At 36.3% G+C, this 17,446-nt stretch overlaps 2 protein-coding genes across 2 annotated transcripts; one reads left to right on the top strand and one right to left on the bottom strand.

Moving 5' to 3' along the window:
- The first annotated feature begins 1,252 nt into the window (after window positions 1–1,252).
- On the top strand, window positions 1,253–2,503 carry LOC125777555 (uncharacterized). Its single transcript, XM_049452652.1, has 3 exons — window positions 1,253–1,257; window positions 1,475–1,539; window positions 1,590–2,503. Exons 1-3 carry the CDS (start codon window positions 1,253–1,255, stop codon window positions 2,501–2,503), a joined length of 984 nt encoding a protein of 327 aa, XP_049308609.1.
- Window positions 2,504–2,737: 234 nt separating this feature from the next.
- LOC125777388 (uncharacterized) lies at window positions 2,738–3,391 on the bottom strand. Its single transcript, XM_049452153.1, has 2 exons — window positions 3,171–3,391; window positions 2,738–3,102 (listed from the first exon to the last, which is right to left on the bottom strand). The coding sequence occupies exons 1-2, from the start codon at window positions 3,352–3,354 to the stop codon at window positions 2,738–2,740; spliced, it is 549 nt and encodes a 182-aa protein (XP_049308110.1). The 5' UTR covers window positions 3,355–3,391.
- Between the last annotated feature and the right edge of the window lie 14,055 nt (window positions 3,392–17,446).

Genomic DNA, 17,446 nt, shown 5'->3' with positions numbered 1-17,446 from the left:
TCTTCCAGCTGAGGTGACATTGCTGTGTTGACATTTGAAAACTGATCCAACACCCAGTCTGGTATTTCCAAGTTCAAAATGTCCTGGTATCGTTCGGTGAAGTCAATGTGGAGGTTTTCCAAATGTTGGCAGTAGGCAAACAATTCGTCGTTACTGCATGATACTGATAAATTCGTAAAATTGTGAAACTCACGTCTGCCCAGATTCTTTTTGTATAGAAGTAGTTTGGCTGCAAAAGCAGCAACGACCTTTTTTTGTTTTAATTAAATTTAGTTTATCGCCTTGCAGTTGGAGATTCATGTCGTTGAACAATTTATACAGGTCTGCCATGTAAGCCATATCATTCTTTGATGTTATGAGCTTGTCTTGAAATTCTGTATCTTTAGTTTCCAAGAACCCTATAACAGAATCAAACAGGTTGTAGAATCGAGTCAGATAATTGCCTCTCGATAGCCAACGAGCTTCATTATGAAACAACAAACGATTGAAATCCTCGTCATTAGTAACACAAAGCTGATGAAATAATCTATCATTCAAAGAGCTATTGCGGATTTTATTGACTGCTTTGATGACATATTGCAGAGATTGAAATAGTTTTTCTCTTAAGTTTCTAGCAACTAAATGTTGTCTATGAATAACGCAATGTACACCAAGGACATCTGGAATTTTATTTTTTAAGTGCGCTATTAAGCCTTTATGGCACCCTATCATAGCCGGGGCGCCATCCGTAGCAAATGAAATAATATTTTTCAAAGAAATTTCTTTCTCATCGCAAAACTTTTCCAATATATTGAATATGGTTTCGCCTTTTGTATCGGTCTCTAAATTTCTAGCAAATAATATAGTTCTTCACATATTTTCTCAAATTTAATAAACCTCACGTAAGACAACAACAATGCTTCATTAATTGGTAAAGTGGACTCATCGAGCTGAATTGAGAATTGGGTTGTCCTCAGGTGATGACACAATAGGCGTGTTTTATTTGACCAGCAAATTAAGCTATTAGCTTATTTTGTATGGAAGACTTAGACAACATAATTTTGTTGGCTTGTCATAAGCTTTCATAGCTTGTGTATTGGGCTAGAGGCATTGCCAATTAAAATGCTTTTTTCATTCACAATAGCTATGATTTTTCCCAAAAAAAGTAGTTGGCAATAGCGACAACCCCCATTTTGACAGACAAAAATGTAAACAAATGGAAATATATAAATGAAACGTACAGAAGTGCACGAAATGGAAAATTTTATAAAAGATGCGGTAAGTAAGGATTTTAAATTAAAATTAAGAGAAAATTAAATTTGTGTGTTTTCTAGTTGCTTGGTACTATGTACACAAATTCAAATGTTGAAGAGTATAACGAAATATTGACCATCCTTGCTGGCTTAGCTGCTGAATCAAGTTCGTCATCGGAGGATTCAGAACAAGAGCAGATAGAGCATCCATAATGCTCTAATTTTGTGGACACCATTGATAGTTTTGAAGATGAGGATTTCAAATCTCACTTTCGTTTGAGCCGCACCACTTTAGATTACTTAATAGGTATGCTTTGTTTTTGTTACGATACTTTTCTCTATGAGTATTTTTTGCAGGAAGATATGAAGAAAGTGAACAAACCCGTTTTGCTACGAAGGCCGGAAAAACCAAAATTCCTGCTAAAACAATGATGTACATGTATGTATGGTATTTAAGTAACACAATTACCTACAGACAACTAGCCGTATTGTTTGGTGTAACGAAGTCCACAGCATGGGCGATTGTTCGTCGGGTTGTAGCGTGGGTTATCTCAATAGGTCATGAGTTTGTTAAGTGGCCAATTGGAGATGCGTTGGAAGAAACAACTCGCAAGTTTTTACAAAGGAAACAAATACCAGGTGTTATTGGTGCTATTGATTGTACCCATATAACAATTAATGCACCAATAAAAGACAAACATATATATTTTGATCGAAAACGTAATTATAGTGTTGTTCTACAGGCCATTGTCGATGCTGATAAAAAATTTATTGATATTTATTGTGGTGAACCCGGATCATATCATGACTCTAGGGTGCTAAAAAGGTCAGCATTTTATAGAAAAGCGGAAAGTAATATGGAAAGTTTATTTCCCAATTCTACTTTTATTCTCGGGGACTCGGGATACCCTTGCAGAAATTACCTCATACCGGTATTTAAAGATTATGGTTCGTTAACGCCTAATCAAATCAGTTTTAACAAAACACATTCTTCAGCAAGAATAGTTGTTGAAAATGCATTTGGAGCACTGAAAGGACGTTTCCGAAGGCTTCTTAAATTTACGGAGCACAGAAATTTATGTGCAATTTCGAATTTAGTTGCAAGTGCATGCATTATGCACAATATATGTATTATTACTAACGACGATACAATTATTGACTATCAAATTGAAAGTGCCGAACCGGAGCCAGAAACTGCTAATGAGCTGGCGAGAGAAGCAAGTGGAGATCGCCGGAATCAGTTGTTTACAATTTTAACACGAAGAAATTAATAAATTTTAATTTTTTTAATTTTTAAAATACACTTTTAGAGCAACATTTTCCATTTTCAATCTCAAACAATAAAATTGTTTATAATTTTACGACATATTTGTTTTATATAACCACGTATACGTATGCATTTGTTCAAGATTTGAATGTAAAAAATGTTTATTTTATGATAAGCTTGATTATATATTTCCATTAAATAAAACAATGTATATTCGTTATGAAATCAAGTAGCTTTTCTAATTTGTATTCATAAAATACTGTTTTAAAATTTTTAATTTTTCTTCTTCTATTTTCATTTTTTTTTGTTCAATTTCTATTAGAATTTTTTGATTTTCGGCCAAATCCTGCATTCGTTTTTTGATATTTGCGTAAAACTTCGCCTGTACTTTAGCACTTTTCCTTTTTTGTTCGATTTTTTTTTTTAAATATAGTTCTTTAGCGCTTTTCCTATAACGCCGATTTGGAACAGAATTTGCTGCGTTCGGCTCCTGTGAATTCACAGCATTTGGTCTGCATATGCTACGGCTTAGTGCAGACCGGCTCTGCCCCGAAGTACTTGGCATATCGTCGAGGATTGTTTGAAAATCAGTTGAATCCTTACCTGTTTAAAAATATAAAAAAGCGAATGCAATATGAGCAATACATAATGAAAATTAAATTTTAACTAACCACTAGACTCAACCAATGCCTTTTGAGGATCTGTTCCAATGTTTAAGGTGTGGTTGTTGGACACCAAGCAACTTTCGCCAAAAATTTCGTCCATCTCGCGCATATATGGTACTGTGCACGGAGAAGTGCCAGTCTGTTTTTCGTTGTCCTTCGCTGCTTTGTAGGCATTCAAAAGCGTTCGCATTTTTTAAACAAGGGCAGCCGCATTAATTGTTGTATCCCAAAATAACTTTAAAATATTCTTACTGTAAATCCTTGATATATCATGTCCTCCATGACGTTTTCATATGCGAACTTTTTCTTTTGCGCATGCAGGAACTCATCCTTCCTCTCGTTGTAGCATTTTAGGAATAGGAGCGTCTCGGCCTTTGTCCAAACTTTTCTTTTGCTGTATATAAACGAAATAAATAATTATTTAGTTTGTGAAAAGTTCGTTTACAAATTAAAAAATTCAAATTTACCTTTTCTCCATGTCAAACATTTCGTTGCAATAAATTGAATATCAGCTGATTGTTATTTCTCGCGTTGCCAACATAATGCATTTTTAAGCGAAAATGTGAAATAAGCTAAATGCGTTTTATTTGTCCATGGTTTAGCTATTAGCTTATGATGGTCAAATAAAACACGCCTAATGATTCTTCAATGTTTTCAGCCATTTCATCAATTTGTCTTTGCACAGAATTATTACTCAAAGGAATTTTTCGGATAATAATGTATCTGCGACCGGTTTATGAAGGACGGTAGCTATTACTTCATTTATTGCTGGCAATATTAACTCTTCTCCGATGTTATGTGGTTTGCCTTTTTGACCAATTAACAAAGAGATATTGTACGAAGCTCGAAGTCCGTCGTCATCTTGCTTAGCAGCCGCCGAAAATAGTTTTGCTACACTTGGCTGAGTATTATGCTTCTTCTCTAGGTCTTGAAAATATGCTACCTTCTTGTCTCTCTTATCTGGATGCATTTCATTCATATGATCTTGCAGTCTTGAAGGCTTCATTGCTTTATTCGAAAATGGTTTTAGACATAGCAGACACAAAGGCGAGGATGGGTTTGTGGGATTTTCAATGAATCCGAATTTGTATTCCGCACAGTATTGCCGTCTCTTCTTTTTTACTTCCGACATTGTGTTGCTTTGAGAAATACGTTTAACTTCGCGAGTAGTGTAAAGGAGGCGTAAGTAATGCTCATCTATTGCGCGCAAAACCACAAATGAATATAAAATAATTATTATATTGTTTATATAGAAATGCTTAAACACAATTATTATATAGTAGTCCAAAAATATGAATTCTTATTTTTCCTAGAAATACATTTGTAAAAAAAGGATCTTTCTCCTTTTCTTATTTTCCCTAGATATACATTTGTTAGAAAAGATAAAGATCCTTTTTTTTTATTTTCCACATAAAAGATTTAAGGAGTTCAAAAGCTAAAACGTGATGTTCACAAGTTGTTGTTGAGAGTCGAGAGCTCATGTATTCGTTGTCTAAGAGGCCTCCTAGCTAAATAAAATTACAAATAACCCCCCAGGCGTCTACACAATGCCCCCATTTTCTTTCTGGGTCTCTTACCGCCCCCCTTGACACCTGCAGCGCCCACAAGGGGGCGTTATCGCCCACTTTGGGAAACACTGATATAGAGGGTTCACGATTAGAGATCACCACATTAAACATCAGGGAACACGAAAATAGCATAATTGAACAATTTCAGTGCTAAATGAGAAAAATTATGACAATTTCAATGTTTAGAAATGTACGCTTACAGATTCTTATATTTGTAATGCGTAAACGACTCTGCATATAATTTATATACATATGTATGTAAGTCAAGTCAATCAACGCCAACTGTCACTGCTTCTCCTGTCGCTGTAACAGACTCGCCTACAAACCTGCGAATGTTTATGTGTGAGCTTGCATACACATCGACGAAAATTTTTGCAAGCAAAAATATTTTTTACATTAGAAAAATACAGTCAATCCCGGTTATGTGCCACAATGAAAGATACAGATTTTTGTGGTTTGTTAATAATAAAAATATAATAAGGCACATAAGCGAGTGCGGATACTGAAGCGAGTGGTATTTAAAACACTAATTTCTATGTATTTCAAAACACAAACTGTGCGATGCAGCAAGATATAGGCAGTTAACCGGGAATCACTGTACACATAAATCAGAGGAATATTGAATATTTTCTTTGATACATTTCTTGACTCGAAAATCGACAAATAAAATATGTTGTCAATTTTATTCTAATACTATTTATTTGAATACTTATATTTGCGGGTTGTCACTTTTTACTTCTCATACAAATATCAGAAATTGTTCAATTTATGATTTTTAGCTTTTGCCATCGTCGCGAAAGGACGCTTGTAGGCAAAGGCGTGCTCGAGGAGATGTAATGGTGTCTGTTTTTATGAATAAAGCGAGTTTGCTGTTGAAAGTGCGCTTGCGTTCATGAATGAAAATGTTGTTGTTGTGTGTCTTTCTAACGGGTGATTTTTTTGAGGTTAGGATTTTCATGCATTAGTATTTGACAGATCACGTGGGATTTCAGACATGGTGTCAAAGAGAAAGATGCTCAGTATGCTTTGACATTTCATCATGAATAGACTTACTAACGAGCAACGCTTGCAAATCATTGAATTTTATTACCAAAATCAGTGTTCGGTTCGAAATGTGTTTCGCGCTTTACGTCCGATTTATGGTCTACATAATCGACCAAGTGAGCAAACAATTAATGCGATTGTGACCAAGTTTCGCACTCAGTTTACTTTATTGGACATTAAACCAACCACACGAATGCGTACAGTGCGTACAGAAGAGAATATTGCGCCTGTTTCTGAGAGTGTGGCTGAAGACCGTGAAATGTCGATTCGTCGCCGTTCGCAGCAATTGGGTTTGTGTTATTCGACCACATGGAAGATTTTACGCAAAGATCTTGGTGTAAAACCGTATAAAATACAGCTCGTGCAAGAACTGAAGCCGAACGATCTGCCACAACGTCGAATTTTCAGTGAATGGGCCCTAGAAAAGTTGGCAGAAAATCCGCTTTTTTATCGACAAATTTTGTTCAGCGATGAGGCTCATTTCTGGTTGAATGGCTACGTAAATAAGCAAAATTGCCGCATTTGGGGTGAAGAGCAACCAGAAGCCGTTCAAGAACTGCCCATGCATCCCGAAAAATGCACTGTTTGGTGTGGTTTGTACGCTGGTGGAATCATTGGACCGTATTTTTTCAAAGATGCTGTTGGACGCAACGTTACGGTGAATGGCGATCGCTATCGTTCGATGCTAACAAACTTTTTGTTGCCAAAAATGGAAGAACTGAACTTGGTTGACATGTGGTTTCAACAAGATGGCGCTACATGCCACACAGCTCGCGATTCTATGGCCATTTTGAGGGAAAACTTCGGACAACAATTCATCTCAAGAAATGGACCCGTAAGTTGGCCACCAAGATCATGCGATTTAACGCCTTTAGACTATTTTTTGTGGGGCTACGTCAAGTCTAAAGTCTACAGAAATAAGCCAGCAACTATTCCAGCTTTGGAAGACAACATTTCCGAAGAAATTCGGGCTATTCCGGCCGAAATGCTCGAAAAAGTTGCCCAAAATTGGACTTTCCGAATGGACCACCTAAGACGCAGCCGCGGTCAACATTTAAATGAAATTATCTTCAAAAAGTAAATGTCATGAACCAATCTAACGTTTCAAATAAAGAACCGATGAGATTTTGCAAATTTTATGCGTTTTTTTTTAAAAAAAAGTTATCAAGCTCTTAAAAAATCACCCTTTACAAATTTGGGCATCGGCTATTTGGCTGCCATATTGACTTGTGACGCTGCTGATGCTATTTGAGACGATTGTTGTTTTTGTAGAAAAATGTTTGAAGTTTTTATGGGTGACATATTTACATGTGTGCGGATATTTGTACGAGTATGTTGGTTTGTGTATACATTATTGATCGGCAAAGTCGTACACATATGCATATGTATGTACATATAGAGCAGCGGGCGCACACTTTTTACAGATAATATTTTACAGATATGTACATATGTACATATGTAACTATGTGCTAATATCTAGATGCGTATGAAAATTTAAATGGAAAAATGTAATTTACATACAATATTATTGTAATATATAATATTAAGTTTTTTAGGATGTTATGACAGTATCTCATATACATATATAGCACATATACAAACATATTCATATATGAAATTATATTATATTACCAAACATAAGAAATATTTAAAAATTAATTGTTATTCACAGATTTACTACAAACATATATTTTGAAAATACAATAATTTAATTAGAATGTTATCAATTTTGCATGTGTTAATAAAAATTCGCAAAATGATAATCACATCAATTAATATGATGGCATGTAAACGTTTAAAAATTAAAGCAAAAGGCCAATATGCGTCTGTAATAGCAATGTACATATATTTCTGAGCATAATTTTAATTGAATGCTCAGCTCTGTTCACGCGGCACTGTTTAAATTTCTGCTTCGTAGCTAGGTGTGGTGAAACACGCTCATCGCATATTGTTAGCTTTTGATAGTTCACACGCTTGTCCGTTGTTGGACCTTCTCTATAATATACGTTCTCTGCTTTATACGTAGGTTGCCTTTTATATTTCGGGAGTTGTAACCCTAGTAGTGCAATCGAGCAACTCACAACTTTATCGTAAAGTTTTACATTTTTGGCATTCTTACTCAAAATTTTTGACATAACAGCGATCTTTGTGTCGCCTACAGTAACTTGAAAAATGCATCTTGGCCAAAAAATGGAATTAAACCGCGAACATTTTCGATGTGGATTAACTCAGCAACAGTGCAACCTTAAACTTAAATAAGTTTTTGTCGATGTAGCTCCATCAAGGGTCAGTATTTATCCATGGTAATTAGAATTCATTCCAGGTCTTAGATTACTCTAAGCCGAATTTCTCTAAGGTTGTCCAAAATCAGTTGTTCGTCCGGAAACTATTGATGCTGTCCACTTAATAATATTGCCAGATCGTATGTGACCTATCGGGTGATAGAGAAAACTGTAGGCCTTTTGTGCAACCAGCATACTATCAAATTTTTATAAACATTTGACTGTAAAAAAAACTTTTCCCGTTACCGATCAATCGATTTGTCGATCACGCAAAAAAGCTCGTGTCGATTGATTCGGAGAAATGTTAAAAAAATACGGTAACTATGCTTCGAAACACTTCCATGAAATTGTGAGATATGATGCATAAAGCACTTCCAAGAAAATTGAATATTGCCAAGTATAAACATGTATGTAAAATGGAAGGATACTAAGATTAAAAAAAAATACATTTTTTGGAATGTCAAGTAAATTACAGAAATCATTAAAAAGCCATTTCGGAAAGGAAATGAAAATAGAGAAATATTATTATATAAAAAATATGTTATTCGAGTTGCTAACTGTACTGTATAAAGTTAAAAAAGTTTAAAGTTAATACTGTATTAGGAACAAATTTAGTAGAGTAAATCAAAGTATGGAAGTATTATTATTTAAAAATACTACATTATAAGGTTGCAAGGTATGTAGCAAAAAATTAAAACAAAAGTTAGAAATGTAACCAGTTTAAATAAATGATTTGGAAAGTACAATATAATAATATTATTTAAAAAACTACATTAAGGGGGTTGTCAAGTATGTTACAAAAAATAAGAAGGTAAAAAAATTAATAGAGTATAGTGTATACACATACACTTTCCAGAGTAATTTAAGTATTGAATTACTATTATTTAAAAAAACACATTAATAGGGCTGTCACGTATGCTGGAAAAAAATTAAAGATAATAAAATATATAGAACAAATTAAGAAAAATAACTTAAAATACAAATACATATACCAACATTTGAAAAATAAACTATAGTAAGGTTGCAAGTATGATGCAAAAAATTTAAAAAAATAAGTTAAAAATGTAGACAATGCAAAATAAAAAATCGCAGTAATGGCTAGATCATGTCGTCCAAATGGACGAAAACACTACAGCTCTGAAAGTATTCGACACAGTACCCGCCGAGGGAAGCTCCGCTCCACTCCGTCGAAAGGACCAGGTGAAGAAGGGCCTGGCTTCGATTGGAATCTTCAATTGGCGCCAAGCAGCTATAACCGCGTAAGCGGTTTCTACGCCAGTAAAGAAGAAGAATGCCTAGTTTGCCCACTTTGTTACCAAATATTTTACGTGAAAATAAAGAAATGTGCTTTTATTCAAGGCATATGTTATGCTGTTATTAAAAAACGCTTAATACAGTTATTAATGATTCGGCACCACACTGTTCCTCTTCATTTCATATGACATATGCCAAACACCAACACATCTATTATCTGTGGACACTTTACGATTATATGTTTGTACTCGTAGGAATGCATATTACATGAGCATTTGCAAACTGTGTCCGCAAAGAAACACATGCTGCCAAGCAGCCCCTGAAAGTATGCTGTTATGCCACAACAACCCAAAAAAATGGCAATGCCTGACATTTTGAGTAATTATGACTTTTTAAACACTTTTCACCACACAAAACCAACAAACACCCAACTATGTACCTTACAACGTGACTAAAGCGTCTGGTAATTAGAAGCAAACAGAGGGTGGAGGAGAGAAGAAAAATGGCAGAGCAGAAAGTGTTTATAATTTAATAAGGAAATTAAGTGAATGAACAACGGTCACCACGTTACGTAGCCGAAACAAGATAAAACAAAAACAACAGCTTGGAAAGTCAGAGAATGGAAAGCAACAAAATGAAGAGGAAAAAATTTCAACAAAAAATGCTTTTTTAAAAAAGTCTCCGAACATGAGCGTACGTGCGGAACGCTACCGCACGCCGAGAGAAAGTGGGAGAAGACGGCTCTGCATACCTGGTTGCAAGTTAACGGTAAATTTTGGTGGGCAACTGCCTTCGTGGCGGTGGAGCCACTTAACTGCAAAAACAGCATGTAATTAAATGCCTTCAGTAACAAATGTTCACCAACAACAACAACACGACTACAGTAGCAACTTAAGCGCTAGCAACAAAAAAGCGAACACTTACTGGAAATTTTGCGAGCATTGGCTACATTGCATACACATGCTATAAACTGCTCATCATACTATATGTATAAATATGTGTATATACATGTGTGTGTATGTATGTATGTATGACGTCGGGAACGTGTTGAGAACAGATCGGAATTGAGTGTGCAACAGTCTGTGCGAAATGTCAGCATACCATTTGATGCCTGCAGAATATTTGGCAATTGGGACAGACAGAAAAACCAACCAAAAAAAATTTTTACTCTGAAGCTATAATACCCTTCACAAATACAAAGTCGTTCAGTTTGTATGGCAGCTAGCTTCCGAGATTGCATTATTGCTTTAAACAATAACGTATGCCAAATTTTGAGAAGATTTCTCGTAAAGTGAAAAAGAGTGTAAAGGATATGTCAGATCGATCGGTACAAAACCGAAGGACTATTTCGCGTATATAGAGACAAACGGAGAGACAGGCGGTCATCGACTCAATTCGTCATGCTGATCATTTACGTATACACGATATACTTTATAAGACGTTTCCTTTTGGGAAACTTCTTAGCAAACTTAATGTGCCCTGTTCAGGGTACAAAAACGTTTTGTTGGTCGGCAACAGCCGAGACATCAAATGAAAGATATGTTTGGAGAGTAAGAATGCTTTTTTCGGTATATATGTCGTGTAGTGAGGTATTTTATGAATAAAATTAATCGAATAATATGTAAAATTATTAAAAGTTGCTGACGCGCAGATTCTTTATATCTTTTGAAGTTAAATTTTTCGCATTAACGGTAATATTCTTGGCGCCGACCACATTTAGGCCATCATTAGCCCATTGTGTTCTCGGGTAGTAACCAAATAAAGCCTTTTCCAGCAACTCAGTGAATTCGACAAAAAATTTGATTACTTTTCACTCCAACCACGCATGCTTTGCATTCCACTGAATTCCCTTTTCTCATTTGCTGATTAATCCTATACTGTTACTAAGCTCTAATTTGCCTAGAAGTATGATGTTTTTGGTCTGGCCACCATCAACACTACCCCAAAATAAATTTGTGGTATGCCCAGTGTTGATTGTGTTCTTCTAAAGTCCATTGTATCAAACAACCCTTGAAGAAGCTGGATAGACCACGTGCGGACCAACTCCTCTGCCTCTTCATTTCCTTCTATTCATATATGACCGAGTTCAAGATGAAGTTAACCAAGTTACCTACTAGGGGTCTAGTTATTGCCCGGTTACACAACCTAACACAGGGAGGACTTTGACTTGCTCTTTAGAGCAGAAGAACACTTGACAGCCTGAAAGACTGAATTGTTGTCATTCAGTTTGTATGTAATTACTTTCAGTGTATGGGTTCCTACAGAAGAAGCCAGCTCTTCTTCGTATTTCACCCTTTGTCGTTGGAAATGTCGATCGCAGAACTATTGGTTAAAAATTAATTTCTCGTAGGTGTTTTTTTCTCGGTCGCATTACCAGTATAGTCCAAGTTAATTAACAAGCTCTACAATGGCCTAAAACAATGACCCAGATGGCCGTAAGCACTGCCTAATACTTCACTTGAATATTTGTTGGCCGGAAGTCGAGAACAACTTTCTGAGTTTTCATTGTATTACATTTTTAGAAAACCGAGGAACTACGACAATGCCGCCAATCCATTTCTACATAAGTACATTCGCGAAAATACTTGTAGTTATTGATGAGGTTAGGGGTTAGGAAAAGTATATTTTTCCAAATTCGTTTACATTTCAAAGTTTAAATGGGTTTAAGAGTGTGGATTTGCATATAATTAGAGCTCCACGTCGACTCCCAACCTGACGATCTATCTTTCATAGTAGAGACAATTAAATCTCGTGGGAAGGCGGTGAACGCAATTAGCATTTCAACAATGCCAAGGCGAACAACGATACACTCAAGAAGACGCACACTCGATCGCTTAATGGCGAGGTTGTTAAATAAATAGGCCTGCAGATAGGTAGACAAATGAGACATTGTGGGGAGGGCATTTACGCACACGAAAAATAATATCCACAAGCAAAGCTAAATGGTAGACCCGTATCTGATACAAGGTGCTTCAATTGATTGTATTGAGGTTGAATGTTAGAGATTAAAATAGCTGAAAATCAATGGGATACTTATTTGTAACTCTTGCCACAAAAGTCATAAATGCTTCCGTTCTATTTAGAAAAAATTTTAGTTTGAGTTGCTAAATCCTACATTCAGATGACCTTATATCAAAGATTTATTCCAGAGGAGTCAAGAAGAGTTTTGGGTACAAGATACAAAATCGTCATAGTCTAGAAGAGATTTACTATATGTATAAAGTATCAACTTGTAGAACAGGAAGACATTTTCGGAACTTCTACCCCAAAAGTCTAAATCGGATTTTTTCTCTATTGGAATTTAGATGAGTTTTTAATTCGAAGTATCAGGCATCGTACTGAAAGAAGTCATATTTAATTGTAGAATCAATAATGATTCGGAAGTGTGAAGTACGGAGCCACCAAGATAGATTTTTCGCTCGTCAACTAAAAAATGCGTCGGCGCGTTTTCGAATCGAGATACTGAAACCTCTCCCCTGCCCCGCCGGAAGAAATGAACTTCGCGAATTGAAGTTGTCTCAACTAAAGATAGTCGATTCTAGTTAGATTATGTCAATCCTCAAACCAGCGTTGCCGGTAACGTTCAGTTCCAGTTCCAGCTTCTTAGACAAGGGGAGTTTAAGCAAAATTTTCCATCTAAATTGACCAACCGTTACATGGATTTCGACACCGAGGTCGACTTCTGACTTTCAAATGCAGCTGTTGCACAACTGTTTCCCATATACTCTCCCGTTATTAGTCTTGCTCTTGCTGCGTCTACTGCACTCTTGGCCGCAACGGACACGATAATGAATTGCCTCAATTCTTTTGCCAACTGTTTAGTACATTTGTGCCTTTCAGCGCTTCGGAGTCGCGCCAACAATAGTGCTCGTAACTTACAGGTGTGAGGACCGTTGCTAACTTCAACGCCTATCCTGTTTTCTCTCCTCCTCTCGCCATTCATACAGCGTTTTAACTATAAATGAGTGCGGTGGCTCAGACACAGTTACTGGCGTTTGTTGGTGTTGGAATTATTTTTGTTCACTTTTCTGTGTAACGCTGTGCGGTTGCTCCTCCGGCCGTCTTGGCGCTATGTGTGCGTATAAGCAATAAATTTCTGCTGCTCTTGCCTCCACTGCAGCGACTGCGCTCATTGTTGGCTGCCAGTAATTTCCCGCTTTGGTTCAATTACTTGCAATTTGGTGTGCTAGGGTCCAGTGTGGGTTGACAGATTGCATGTAGCAATGTGTTGCTAATTGATTTAAGATGATTTAAGCTTTTGGTAATTATCTGCATGCAATGTTGGTGCGAGTTTGAAAAATAGAAGTAAATATTTGAATAAGTAGAATACCTTAAGGCGCAATGGCGGTTGTAATCACAATGGATTGGTTTATTTTAAAATTTGCTAGCGGAATTTTTTTTTTCAAAAGGTTGTTGAAATGAGAGTTGAATTTATTTTTATTTACTGGCGTAGACACCGCACCTGCGGTTATAGCCGAGTTAACAACAGCACTCCAGTCGTTTCTTCTTTTCGCTATTTGCGCCAATTCGGGATCGCAGTGTATCTCACCAACGGAGAGAAGGTCTTTCTCATCTTCTACTTCCATCGGCCGGTACTGAATCGAATACCTTCAAAGCTGAACTATTCTCTTCCATCCGTACCACATGATCTAACCAGCGCTGTTTCTTGATTCGCAGAACTATGTCAATGTCACCGTATATCTCGTACAGCTCATCGTTCCGTCGACTGCGGTTTTCGACCTTGCCAAAAAATAATAAATCATACGCAAAACCTTTCTCTTGAACACCTCTAATGCCGACTCATCAGACGGGAATATAAATGACTTATGTATAGCGTTTGGTCTTTGATCGTGTTCCTTCGAAGAGGACTTTGCTTCTCAATTGCCTACTCAATCCAAAGTAGCACCTGTTGGCAAAAGTTACTCTGCGTTGGATATCATGACTGATATTGTTTTTGGCGTTAATTCTGGTTAGATAGATGTCATTATCTACGACTTTAAAGTTATGACTGTCAACAGTGACGTGCGCGCCAAGTCGCGAATGCGATGCCAGAACTAAAGGGGCAATTTTTGAGGTCAATTATATCAATATCATCGTCGTACGCCAGCAGAAGTCGCACTATAGAACGTATCCGTGCCTAGAAAACCTCTTTTAGTATCGAACTTTTTATATTACTCGTCGTCAACTTACACATCCTTATTAGCTTTGCGGGGACACCAAGTTCTAAATTAGCGGTATAGAGGCAGTTCCTCTTCCTGCAGTGGGAGACTTTTTTAAAATCGACGAAGAGCGTGTCGATCTTTCTTTCACGAGTCTTTGTCAAGATTTCGGGCATGGTGAAACTCTGGTCGATAGTAGATTTTCCAGCTGTAAAGCCACACTTATAAACTCCAATCAGCTTGTTGACAGTGAGCTTCAGTCCTTCACGCTCTACGCCCCAAAAAACCTTATATGCATATAAAGGAGGCTTATCCCATGGTAATTGCCGCAGATTGTAGGGTCCCCGTTTTTGTGGATTTGGTAGATCACACTTAGGTTTCAATTGACCATATCTTCAAAGAAGTTGATGCATGCACCTTGCCAGTCCTTCGCCGCCATATTTAAATAGCTCGGCCGCTAATCCATCAGTTCCTGCCACTTTGTTATTTTTCAAACCGGTAGTTGCTATTCGAACCTCATCATAGTCAGGCAATAAAACATATATTCCATCGTAAACGATTAGAAAATCGGGTTCGCCATCTCTAGATGTAACACTTTCACTGCCGTTCAGCAGCTTAAAAGTGTTTCCTAGATAACTTCAGTATATTCTGATTATCAGCCTAGATCGTCATGCAAGAGTATGCTACGATCATGAAACCTTCGAATAGTTTGTCCGTAATCTCTCCACTGCAACACGATAGCCCTCATCGTACTAGCATTTCATTCGATCTTTCCAAAAATAGATTGTTTCGTTTACAGCTGTACGTAAGGAGGTTGAATTAACATCCCTCATTTCATTTAATTTTACATATAGAATACCCGAATTTATTGCTATCCCTTGTTCCTTCTGTCTCTGCTATCAAACAAAGGAATTTATAAACGTGCGCACGCATATTCTACAAGTTTCTCGAAGAGCCTGACAATCAGGTAATAAATTAGTTTTTAGAAGTTAAGAGCAAAACAGATTACATTGTCAAATAGGCAGCATTAACCATCGGTCTAGAACCCTTCAACATCTCCAAAAATTTCCGACAAAATAATTTTTGGGGTAAGCATAATCGTCTTTTAAAATCTGTATTCAAGTAACATTAAGTACGTTCCAAAAGTTTACTAATTTCTTTAAGCAACTTCGTATCAGATCTCTAAACAAGAGAGCTTTTCGTGCCCACATTCTTCGGGTAGATATAATCGAAACGGACCTTAATTGATATTAAGTACGGTCATCTCAGCAGCATTTCCGCTATTCCATTCGATCAACAACAACAACTGTACCGCTCTTTGATGACTTTCTTGTGATTATTTTATTTACATGCAGCAAGCATCAAGCAAATGAGGAAAGCATACCCACAGGCCCACTCTGGGAAATCACTCATCAAACACAACAAACAAACACGCCCACCTTCTCAAACGGTTTCACCATCAAATAAATACATAAGCAAACAAATTAACAGCAAACTTGTATGGTAATTTGATTGTGATTTCATTAAACATTAGCCTTAAATGTATTGACAATACATTTGCAAAACAAAAGTGAGGCAAAGTAAACAGTGGTGCGCAGCGCAAGAAAAAGGAAACAAAAAGAAAGCATAGCAGTAATAAAGTAAAACAACAAGAATATAGTAGAGAGAGGAGTGAAGCTAAAGGGGAGCATGACTAAATGTCTGACATTTGAAGACATTAAATATTCGAGAAATCGAAATATTACTTCATCAAGCACAATTTACTACAGAGACGCTCGTATAAACAAAGTATGACTAAATATTAGGGTTACGAAGTCTAAAAAATGTTTTAAAAATTAAGACTAACATTTACTTTTCTACTGAAAAGTAAATCAATAGGGTTGCCATCACATAAAATTACGTAGAAAAAAATTGAAATAAAGTAGATAGTACACGTTTTGTTCTATGCAATTAAAAAAGTATAAATAATAAACAAAATTAAAAAAAATTTAGAATATGTTGCCAACTTTCTCAAAATACACAACAAAAATTCATAAAAAAGTATAAATATCTATTTATATATTAATATGCATACATATATACATAATGCATTTAGATGCAAGGCACATCTAATAATAATAAAAATGCATGGGGACCAGAGAACTGCAACGAGTAATAAATTTTTGTGTATACTTAAGTACTGATCCGGTACTCTGTCTGATTCTGCCAGTTCAGTTCATGTACACGAAGCGAATTGTTTTCTTCAAATCAGCGATAGAGAACAACTTTGTATCACTAACGATCGGCTTATACCTGATTTGTTTATGAACGTTCGTATAAGCAGAAAATACCCGAAGTGATGCATACTTATGCTTCAATGATTGAAATGATCGACAGCGGTCGGTTTGTATATCATCCCCTAAACACTGATTTAGTCGGGCACTTCTTTTCTATTACAAATACATATGTTTGTATGTACAAGTATGTTATATGTATAATGGAAAATCCATCAAGTACATACATACAATAAATGTATATATGTATATATGTATGTAGGTACTTGATGGCATTTCCATTGTTTACGCATCGAAAATTTGTAACATGCGCACATTTTCAAAGCTGATACATTTTTTTCCACACATGATTTCATTTCAATTCAAGCAATCGTCGCAACGGTATGAACTGACATGATACGATTGCAACCGAAGCCAGCCATACGTTTACACGATCGTGATTGCCGAAGAACAAATTGTTCGTGTTGCATCAGATCAGTTGACGCTGGCAGATACACGAAATGATTAACAATGTTGTCTATACTGAACTGAATTGATTTGATTGTGTTTTTGGCACGACTGTTTGTTCTGATTTTATCATACTCGTTGCAGCTCTCTGATGGGGACATAAGTCATAAATTTACAGAAGAGATAACATCACACACACACATGTATTAAATTGTACACTTGAAAACAACCCCATGTTGCATAAAACATATCAAG

This window comes from Bactrocera dorsalis, chromosome 3, assembly GCF_023373825.1.
Source record: "Bactrocera dorsalis isolate Fly_Bdor chromosome 3, ASM2337382v1, whole genome shotgun sequence".
In the NCBI taxonomy this organism is placed as follows: Eukaryota; Metazoa; Arthropoda; class Insecta; order Diptera; family Tephritidae; genus Bactrocera; species Bactrocera dorsalis.
Note: the sequence above shows the minus strand (reverse complement) of the source record. Positions and strands in the feature narration are given on the sequence as shown.